General features: G+C 47.6%; 1 gene segment (V, D, J or C); it reads right to left on the bottom strand.

The window, feature by feature from the left end:
* Window positions 1–860: 860 nt before the first annotated feature.
* LOC132240013 (T-cell receptor alpha chain constant-like) overlaps window positions 861–11,350 on the bottom strand; it is a 57,970-nt gene continuing 47,480 nt past the window's right edge. Inside the window, 4 exon segments of the C gene segment in view lie at window positions 861–1,397; window positions 2,110–2,217; window positions 3,106–3,150; window positions 4,624–4,881. Coding sequence covers window positions 2,111–2,217; window positions 3,106–3,150; window positions 4,624–4,881 — 410 coding nt within the window.

Genomic DNA, 11,350 nt, shown 5'->3' with positions numbered 1-11,350 from the left:
GGGCCGAAGCTCACGCAGGCTGGGCTAGGCTTTAGTCTTTTTTTTTTTTTTTTTTAGGCTTTAGTCTTCATAGCAGTAATTGAGAGCTGAATGGCTGAGTGATCGCTGAGGGGGGTTCCCATTAGCATCTATGACACAAGGAAAGGTGCTCAGGCAGCAGGAGGCTCAGGAGTTTCCTGGGGCCCCAGGGAGTCCCACCTTCTGTCCTCCAGGGAGGGCTTGAGACATCTACTCTCCTTGGCTTAGTTCCTGGGCTCGAGGGGAGAGAGCTCATCTCCCCTTTTCTTATCCTCACATCCAGGATGGTGGGAGTATAAAGTCTAGCTAGGGTCACATTCTCCTCCCCGCCCCCCCCCCCCCCTGGCCCAAGGAGCTGGGCACTGGGTTGGGACCCAGGCGGTAGACTGTTGTGTGGTCCCGAGCCACAAATTTGTGGGACAATGTACAGTTTCTATGGGAAATCAGTCTGAGAGGAAAGGCAAAGGCAATGTTCCTGGGGGACAGGAGGCAGTGGGTGGCATTTTGGGGATACTTGCTGTGTGGTCCCTGTCTGCCAGATTTTAACTACAGTTGCTACCGCCCATGTCCACGGGCCTCCTGCCACAGTGGCCCAGTGGTGTGGCATGCAAACGGAAGAATAGGGACCCAAGCTTTTAAGTGGGTTTGCCTTGCCCCCAGCACAGCCTTCTAAGTGGAATTTTTTAGAGGTTATTCCGAGAAGAGGTTGACTTATGCAGCTTGTTGAGTTAGGCTCCCTGGATGTCATCATAGACAAATGTGTTGGTTTCCTTCTGCTCAGCTAGTGATCAACAGTGAGCTGAAAGTGACCCCGACCAAACCCAGTCAAACAGAAGACAGTCTTTGCTCTTCCAAATCACTTTTAATGAAGCCAGGGCAGCAGAATATACAATGTGGCTTAGATACACAGCACAGCAGGGCCTAGATAATGAGATAATTTCCCCCGCATCTTGGGGAAAAGGGTGATATGTATTTCTTTATGAACACTATTTTAAAAAAATATAAGCTGCTCACAACATTCTCCAGGAGCTAGAACCCGAGAGAACCCCCTGGTGATCCGCCACCCAGTGGGGCATCAGAAGCAGTCTCTGGCAGGGGGAGGGGGCCACAGCCAGGAGAAGCTGCAGTGGCCTCTGCCTTTGCTGGGAACATGGGGCAGTGACAAGCAGCCGTGGGGGCACAGAAGGAGTGGTAGCAGCATTTGGCAGCTCTTCAACATCTTGATTGCAAATATCTGGTCGGATCCAGTTGGTGGCATTGTCAGTGGGGCCCGAGAGGTGGAGGGAGCCTTCTCCTTCATGGAGGCTGAGGGCGCGTCTCTGCTTGAGGGAGAGAAGGGCGGTGAGGAGCGAGCATTGGGCTCTCACATTCTTGCTGACCTGGAATGAGGAAGAACAAAAGTCAGGCTGGGCACTGAGGAGACAAATCCTGGACAGCTGGGGATGCGATGGAGATGCCTCCACTGGCAGAGTTCTAGGAGCAAATCGACCCTGGAGTTGTTTTTGATGGTGGTAGGATGGGATGCACTGGTCAGCAGGATGACCAGGGACACTGGGGGAAAAGGGTGTGGAGCCTCCTGCCAGGATGAGGGTATAATATAATAATAAGAGAGTAATTTCTTCTCATATATTGGAGGCACAGGACATGAGGGAAGGAATTGGGAGCCCCACCAGGTTTTGCAGTGAAAGGGATGTGCTGGAAGGCATGATGGAAGGTACAGTAGAAGTATAAATGCATGTTGGGGTCCTGAATTTCTCTATTTTTTTTCCTCACTCGTTAGTGTGTGGCTCTTGATGTCACTTGGCCCCAGTTTCTTCCTTTCCAAAATGAGGATAATAGCCATTGCTCATACTTTGTGAGACATGACTCAGCTGAGGTGACTGTGTCACCCGAGGAATGTACTGTGTTACGCAAATATCCTAGGCCATGGTTATCAACAAGAGGAACTCCTAACAGAAAAAGAACGGAGGAGTTTGGTGGGCCCAGACTTAGCACCTAAAAAGAAGATCCTGAGGACAGGTTTGCTTTCAGAGCTTGGGGACCCACCCCAAGACCCTCAAACCCCACCGGCTGGCGGAGATGCCCGCTCACCTCAGCTGGACCACAGCCGCAGCGTCATGAGCAGGTTGAAGCCGGCCACTTTCAGGAGTAGGATGCGGAGCCCGATCACTGACAGGTTTTGGAAGTTTAGGTTCATATCTGCAAAACCAAGAGGCCACAGTGGTTGATAAGCATGTGCACCTGAAGTCTGCACAGCACCCTATGGCTTGCCCATGGCTTTCCCGAAAGCAGGGTGGGGTGGCTTTCAGCACCTGGATCCACCTCTCCTTTGAGCTTCTGTGCACATCCCCTCCTAAAATTCGTACATTTCTCGGGATCAATAGCATTTCATTTCAAAAGGGAAACAGCAACTGCACTTAGTCCTTATTTTATTTCTGAGCCCCGTCAGGGGATGGGGAGGAGGTGGGTGCTCAGAACTCACTGCAATCCCTTGGGTCTGGGCCCCCAAGTGAGAAGCCAGCGGTTGAGCCACAAGCAGATGACTCATAAAAACAGCTCAAGTGGAAATGAACATGGGCCCAGGGTAGGTGGGGAGGAGGGATGGGGTCCTTGAGAGAGAAGATCACCATCTGCATGAGTTCTGCTGCTTTTCTTGAAAGAAGGCAAAACCCCCTGGCATGGAGGGCAGCTGCCCTCAGGGTGACCTGGTCAGGGTAGGGCTGTCAGCTCATTAGAAATGTCACCGCTGGGCCACCCAGAAGCTCTTGTAGGCTTTCCTGACAGTGGAGTGATTGAAAGGCATTCAGAAGCCGAGAAGTGAGTCATTGGGTGAGTAAACCTAGAGACTCAGCCTCCAATTTCTCAGAATGGAAAAGAAAATGAGAGCTGATGAGAGGAACCTGGGGATCCAGAAAGGACCCCGGCAGCTCTGGGGAGGGCTTGAACTGCTGCTCCTGTTCCTCAGGACGTCACTCCTAGATCCACAAGTTCCCTCTAACCTCCCCCGCCCAGGCAGGGTTACTGTGGGCTCCCTGCTCCCCAAACCCGTGCAAAGCCATGAAAAGAGAGGACAGACCCCTCTCTTACCTGTTTCAAAGCTTTTCTCTATCAACGTGGCATCACAGGGAAATCCTAAAAGGAGAAAAAAAGAAATTTTCTTAGAGTCCAGAGTGTGCCGACTCTCCCACTCCAGCCCTCCTAGGAGTGGGACAAGTGAGTGTCTATAGAATTCTCCATATTTCCTCGTGGAGAGATCTGGAGGGAACTTGTCACATGTGGGCACCTGCTGGGAGAGCCCCCGGACCAACACCCTGGCTTCTGGGCACCACTTCACTCACTAACAAACACTGATTGTGCAAAGTTCAGGTTACGTGACACAAGGCCACAGGAACCGTGAGACACAGACCCTGTTCTTGGGCAGCTTCCAGGCTGAAGTCCGATAGAGGCAATAAGATACACACAGTGACAAGTGCCATAGGGGTATAGATGCTGAAATGTCGTCCATCCCTCTACCCCAAATTTCTTCCTTTGTTTCCTCCGTCTCAGGAAATGACACTATCATTGATTCAGCTGCTCAGGCATAAAATCCAGCCACCTTCCTTGATACCCTCTTTTCCTTCTCATCTCTGCGTAGTTCTACCTTTGAGTCCCAACTAGGGGACCCTGTCCTGACCTCCCTCACCTCTCTGCTGCATTAGCTTCCTTGCTGCTTCCACTCTTGCTCCTGCAATCCAATCCCCACCAGCAGTCAAAGTGCTCTTTTAACAAGTAAACCAAATGTTATTTCCCCGCGTAAAGCCAGACCATAGCTTCTTATGGTAATTAGAATAATACCTGCCCTTTCATGATCTGAGAGGTCCTCTGATCTGGCCCTTGCCTGCTTCTTCCCTCTCATTTCCTACTGATCTTCTTCTCTCTCACTAAGCTCCTGCCTCAGGTCTCCACAGGGTCCTTTCTCTGCCCTTGGCACGGCTTTTATCCTTTATATCTCAGCTCAAATAAATTTCCCCAGAGAGCCCTTTCCTGACTTTTGTCCCTAAGGTGGCTGTTTCCTCAACTCCGAGTTAAAGCATATACTATAATCTGAAGCTATATAGATTTCTCCTTGCTGACGGATGGTTTCCCTCAACTAGAATGAAGTTTCCTTAGGGAAACCCCTCACTGGGCTTTTTTAGTACTCCGGTGCCTGGCATTCCATGTATGCACAATCAGTGGTTGTTGAATGACTGAGTGAGGTCAGGGGCTGGCTGAGAAAAAGAAACAAGGGGAGGGAACTGGAGAAGGGCATTAGAATGGGGCCTGGAAGAGGGGTAAGGGGCAAACAGCTCAAGCAGAGGCAGGGAGGTGGGAACTCAGAGTGAGTGAGACCGAGAGCCAGTGCCCTCTCCTGCCCGCCTCTCCCCTTCTCTTTTTGCCCAGGACATTCTGTGGCCTGCTGGGATGGGGCTCACTGGAGCTCAGTAACAAGGGGGCTTTGCTGACAATTAATGAAGCTGAGGCCACCAATCACAGCAGCACTTAGTTATCATCGGCCTGAGAGAGCGCCCGCCTAGCTAGGCCTCAGGGGGAAGACTCTGCTTGCACAGGCATGGAGGCTGTACTCACCTGAGCTGGGGTAGAAGGTCTCACTACCGAAGGTGTCGTCACACATGAAACCAGGGCTGTCACTCCAGTGCAGAGCCCCGTTGCTCTTGGAATCCATGGCCCTCATGTCCAGCGCCGTGCTGTTAGAGCTGACCACAGTGAACTTTGGGTCTTGTGACACATTGACGTTAGAATCAAAGTCGGTGAGTAGGCAGACGGAAGTGTTGCTGGATGTAGGGCTTCTCAGCTTGTACACAGCGGGGTCAGGGTCCTTGATATCTGTGGGCCGAAAGGAGCTGGGTTAGGAGATGCTCGTTTCTCTCCTTGTCCCAACCGAGGCCTGAGTCCAGATGCCAGTGATGGGCAAGAGCAGGGCTCATTGGGCCCGGAAGGTGACATTTTCGAGCTTTAGATGGAAAAGAACATTCTAGAAACCACCTGCTTGCAACAGACTGGGACTCAGGCACAGGTACAAGCCATGAGTCCTGGCCAAGAGGCCACGCTCTTAGTGAATGCCCTCTGCCAGGTCCTGCCTGCATTCAAGGAAACCAGAAATGAAGGCCCACTCCTCTTCTACTCAATAGGAACCTCTTCAAATGCTCAGCAGGCCTGATAGAAAACACAACTCTGGCAGGACAAGCGAGCATAGAGAAAAGGCCCAGCAACGAAAAAAACTGTACATCTTGGAATCTGGCTTGGCCTCTCCCACTTATGCTGGGCATTGGGAGGACCTAGAAATTTACAATAGGCTGGAATTAAGTTAGAAGGTGAGTCACACTACTAGGAGATTTCTCACATCTATAGAAGTTTTGGACTATAAATTGAAGACTTCTATCCAAGCCCTGGCTCTACCATTTATTAGATACAAGCCTGAGCAAGTCATACCACCCCTTAAATCTCAGGAATTTCATTTGTAAAATGAAGATGTTACCTCATTCACCTTCCTAAGTAGGCTTTTCTGGGAAACTAATAAGAGTTTTTCCATATAAAATTATATTTAATAAAGTATTGAACAGATGTAAGTAGTTGTAGCTACTGATACTACCAGGATATTGTTACTGCAATGTGCTACCCAGTAATGCATAGTTTCTACTCTTCACCCCCAGGAAGCAGGAGTCGCTGAAGGCTTTTCCTCAGTGCTGAGAATCATTTTTCAGCATTTCCGTAGGGTTTAGTGTTTTAATGTAATTCTCATTGTTTGTTCTTTCAGACCTCCTGCCTTTAGAGGAAGAAGCAGAGGTTTGCAGGGAGGATTAACACATTGGGGCCACCCAGAGAGATTACAGCAGGGTTGGGACTACAGCTTCCTGCCCCTGTGGTTCTCTGCTCCCACAGCTCCTCACCATGCACACAAGGCTTCTCAGACTAGTGCTGCACCCCACTTACTGAGCCAGCCAGGGTGGCCTTGGCAATGCAGACATCCAACTGGACCTGAAACGGGAAATTAGCCCTTGGCATGGTCTTGGGATGCTGAGTCAAGGCAGAACTGCCTGCGGGTGGGGCGACCCCTGGAGCAGCAGAGCATACTGGGTCCATGGTCACATGTAAGGGACATCCCAAGCTTTGGCCCCGAAGGATTCTGCCAGCTTCCCTCTAATCTCCGCGTACTGTGGGACTTGGCATCACTGTGGGTTAAGGTCCTACGACATAAATCTTTTACTGGGAGGGGAGGGATGGGAAGTCATTAGCAGGACCAACACACCCCAAAGGATTTTTTAGTCATCAGTGGGAGTCGTGGGCCTGACTGGCAAGGGGAGCATGAGGATGTGGAGATGCTGAGAGAATGTGGCCTCCAAAAGAAGGCAGAGGACAAGTTGGCACCAGATGCAGTTTGGCCTGAAGGGGGCGGAGGGATGGCTGTGGGGGCCAGATGCCCAATTTGAGTCCTGGTTCAACACTCACTTAAGTCTTAGAGCCAGTGGGTATCAGGCTGGAGAAGGTCAAGACCTCGCTGTCCAATATGATTGATAGTCTTTAGCTACATGTGGCTATTTAAATGAAAGTTAACTAAAATTAAATAAACTTAACAATTCAGTTAAAAATTAAAATCTCATTGTCTGAGGTGGGTGCTATAGTGGGTGGTGCAGACTGATAGACCATCTCCACATCACAGAAAGTCCTACTGGAAAGCATCAGTCCGGAGAGAGCGATGCCACGGATCATGAGACTTTGAGGAAAGACAGTAGGAGTTGAGTGTGAGACTGAAAAGCCATCCTGAAGTTTGTGAGGGGTGACTACCAGGGGCAGACCAATTGCTCAGCTTTGCTGATGAGAGATCAAAATAAAATAGCAATAAATGCAGTCAGAATAATTGAGGTGATTTTTAGCTTTTTTCACACCCTGTTTTTTTTTTTATCAGTTAATACCCTTTGGGCTTCCCTATCCGCATTTTTGCTGTTGTTTCTCCTGTTCATCTTCCCTATCTCTGATTTCCTCCCTTGCTCATCCTCTCCCCACATCCCCCTTACCAATCTCCTCTTTGAGCTCATCCTCCAAAGTATTTGGCTAGAACTGTCTGTTCTAAATAATCCAGGGATTCTCTACTGCCTGTTGAATAATGGCCAAACTTCTTGGCATGACATTCAGGGTCTGCCATAATCTTCCAAATCTTGAATTTCCTCTCTCAAGCCCTTTATATGCCCATTAAGAGTATTGGCTCCCTGGGATGTCAGCTCCGTGACAGCGCAGGCCGGTCTCTGGTTTACTGCCCATCCCTGGTATCTACCACATACTAGTACGAGGTGCTCAAACAACTGCTGAATAAATACATGGGCTACTGACCATCAGGCTTGCAAAATTTCTGCTTATTAGGCTTTTTGGTTAAAGAAGCTGGGTACTCATCTCTAAACTTGATTTTTTTAAGCCCCAGTTTACTTTTACTCCCATGTACCTCTGGCGCAACCTTAATATTTTTATCTGAAAATAAGAAATAAGTCACTTTTCATTTCGAGGGCTTTAAGGGCTTCTGGGAGAGAAGCATCCTGTTCCACCGTAGCAAGATAAACATGTCCTACCATAGACGATATCTCCAAAGGTAGCTCTAGCGAGACTTTTCAACATGGAAGTTCAGCTATTCTAGATCCTAACCTTTCATTTGAATTCAAAACTAACCACAAAAGCATTGTCCCAATGCTCTGTGCTTTAGGTCCCCAGGGCCACAGCAGTGATTGAAAGCTCCCTTACCACGAAATCTGTGCTTTGCAGTTAGACCCTAGGAACCCAGAAATATGAGTAAGAGAAACTGACTGAATCCTGCTGAGGCTCCGGTGAGCATTAGGAAGCAGTAACACTTCCTGGGAAGACTTACCGGGAATGATGGAAACTCTGGTGCCTTTGCCATATTGCAACTGGGAGGCAACACTGCCATACCACTTCCAATATCTCCATTACAGAAACCCTTAGTTTCTCCTCTGAGGAATGGGGTAACCCCTCTTCCAGCCCATTGAGGAAGGAGAGGGGAGGTCCCTGGGCCATGAGCTATCCATGGAAAGAGCTGGTCTTTCACCTTCCTATCTGGTCTGCATTTCTAAATTGGATTCTGTTTCCCAGTGGCTGGCTATGGCCTTGACTGTCTGTATTCTCTTGAAGGCTCTCATATTCATTTTCTTCATTGCTTAAGAAGACATCTTTGCCTTTCTCTCCATCTAACCTTATTATCAGACTTATGCCTGATTGCACGTGCCTTGTTTAATCTTAAGATCATGCCTTCTTTCTTGTTGTTCTTTGTGTCTGGAACCCACTCTCTCTCCTTTCTTTGTTCATATAGGTCTTATTTATCTTTCAGGCTCAAGGAACCTTTTTCTACTGCATAAAGAAAGCCATCTCCATCTAGGCCAACTTTCCGGCCAACACCCTATTCCTCTGAATCTCTAATGTGCCTATTGACATCATCAATTGGCCAATACTAGAATAGTCTTTAGGTTGCTGAATTTGCAATAGTTCTGTCCCTTTTGCTAGTTTTTATCCTATTTGGGGACAGGTCAGAAATCTATCTAAGACGTCTCTATACTCCGTCTAATATTTTACTGAGTGATGACCACATTGAAGGCATTTAAAAATATCCATTGGACAATTAGAGTTCAATTTTAATGTGTTTGACCTAGAGAAACACAGACTTTAAAGATGGATAATGATGCCTTCTTCCTTCATAAAGGCCTCTGTAAGGCAATCAGTTAGAACACCCACAATTGGCCTTACCATAGTCATCACCAAGATTCCAAGGGCAAGGATCAATGGCACTGGCCCATGGGGTTGCAAGTGGTGCCATCTGGGATGACTCACCAGATATTATGGACACTCGGGTCCCTTTCCCAAATGTGAGTTTACCAGTCATTCCTCCAGAGGCACACTGCAGTTGACACCAGCACAGAAACTCACTGGCCCTACCTCCTACTTCAATAGAAAAAGCACTGATTTTCCATAAGGACTGGAGCATCACCCTCTTTAGAGTTAGACCTTCTGCTCTTTTGTGTTGAGATTTTGTCTCGGGTGTGTCCAATCCTTTCCCTCCTGCCCCATCCTGCTGTAGTGCTCCGGGTTGGAGGTTGTGATCTTAATAAACCAATAATTTAGTAGAGCAGAACTCCTTGCTCAGGGGAGAAGTGTCTTGGATCTTCTCGTGGAAGGCCCAGGACTACTTGCTCATCACCTGCTTCATGATTCTTTAGGTCCCAGACTAAGGATGTTTCTAGGGCATTGAGGGCTAGATGGGAGGATATTTGAGGGACGAGTGGAAAGAACCATTTGGGATCTTACTGAAGAAAACACCTGGGCTCAACTCAGCCTCTTGGACTAAAAAGAATTAGTTGTCAATGTCCACCCTTGCCCCACTCTACTTACTTGGCTGGACACTCACTCTGGTCCCTGCTCCAAAGATGAGCTTGGTAGCACCAGTATTTCCCCACTACAAGTAAGGACTTTGCAATAACCTTCCTGATGTTAATCTGCTGGAACCCACCAGGATCTGAGAGCACCAGCCTAAAAGTCTCCCTGGGTCTTTGTTTCTTAGACTTCCTATTTCCCAGGGAAGCGGTTCCCCTTTCCCTTTGTAATAATGTGAGCTTTAATACAGCAATACCTTGATGATAATAATAATTTAGAAAAGCTATCATTTATTGATTACTTGCTATGTACTGGGTATTGTCTCATATTATGATGATGTGGTTATTGTCATTTTGCTTTTGAGAAACTGGAGACTATTAGCTAGACAGAGAAGAGACAGAATTTTCCCCAGATCTGCCAGCCTCCCAAGCTGTGCTATAAGCCCCTACCATCTTGCCTCCATGCCTTGTTATTTCACAAGGCATAACTGCTGTTTAAATAGGGGTCGGAGTCACCTTTATCCTGAGAGAGGTTCAAAACTCTACTTAAACTCCAGAGAGGATGATTTCTGCTCATTAGCCAAACCAGGGAATTTAGCTACCTGCTGCAATACGAGAGAATTTGTGTTTGCCATTAACCATCTCTTTCCCCTCAAGGACACTTAGCTGATTTCCTGAATGTTCAGATTATCTGGTGCTGATGTTATAGGCGTTGCTTGATAGCACCAGGTATCTGGAACTCTTTTTACGTTTTCATAAATTATTCTGCTCAGATTTTTATTTACTCTGCTGGCTCTTGGCATTTCTGTCTTGAATATGAGAAATGGGAACATTTTAAGTCACCGAGAGCTTGTAGAAATGGAAAACAAATGTTCCATTTATCCCTGACTTTGCCATAAATCATTGCTTGTTTTCTCATAGACAAGTCATCAGTTACTTTTACTCTGGTCATTTGCATGGTCTTACTCACATGGGTGTACAGCCAGCCTGGTCCCGGTTCCAAATATCAGCTTACTATAGCCACCAGATGCCACACAATAGGAGGGTGCTTTACAAGAACTCTAACCAGGCAGGGCCAGCTTTCCTGGGCAGTGATGCATCCTGTCCCTGTGTTATAGGCTCTTCCAAATCCCCCTATCTCTGACACACGAGAGAAGTCTGGCTCACTGAGTCCTAATTCCTCAGCTTCCTTTGTAAGCATCCCACGAACCTTTCCCTCAAAGCCAGCTTGAGCTGGTCTGGCCTTCTGGAGGGTGGATGCCCATTCTGGGTCCCACAGCTGAATTGGAAGAGCCTGGAGAAGAACCAGGGATTAATTTTGGAAGTGAATCTTAAGGGTAGCTTTATAACAGTGGAAAAGATGGGTAGGGCTTACTCATGGAGTGGAGGCCTATGAAGGACACCCCTTTTAGAGAGTGGTTCCTGGAGGGCAGAGAAAGACAGATTAAAATTGGGAACATTCACATAAGTGCACAGGAGGACTTCTTAACTGTGAGGGTTGTGAAAATCTGGAGAAAGTTATGGGGCCCGAGAACTCTTTCTCTGGAGGTTTTTAAGATTCAGGTTGATATCCATGTGGAGAATAAAAGTCTCCAAAGTTTGAGAGTGGTTTAGACAAGTGTACTTGAAGACTGACAATGTATAGTACTACTTTAAAGGCTCTGAGAAGTCCTGCTGGTAAAGAAATCCAGAGATTCTCAAACCTATTTGATCCAATAATCTTAAAAAAACACCCACACCAAAACACCACTCATCAACGCCTATAGAACACATGCACCTTTAAATATATGTTCCTTGGAAGTCCTTTCTCTAGTTCCAAGTATTTAAAATTCCATCCTAAATTTTAGCCTAATTTTATCCTCAAGTTTTCTGTCTTCTGAACCTGTTTGTTTTATCTAGTCCTGTGGACACAGCCTCATTGATGCAGA

The sequence above is a fragment of the Myotis daubentonii genome, chromosome 1, assembly GCF_963259705.1.
Source record: "Myotis daubentonii chromosome 1, mMyoDau2.1, whole genome shotgun sequence".
Lineage (NCBI taxonomy): Eukaryota > Metazoa > Chordata > Mammalia > Chiroptera > Vespertilionidae > Myotis > Myotis daubentonii.
The sequence above is the reverse complement of the archived record's forward strand: the minus strand, read 5'-3'. Positions and strand labels throughout refer to the sequence as shown.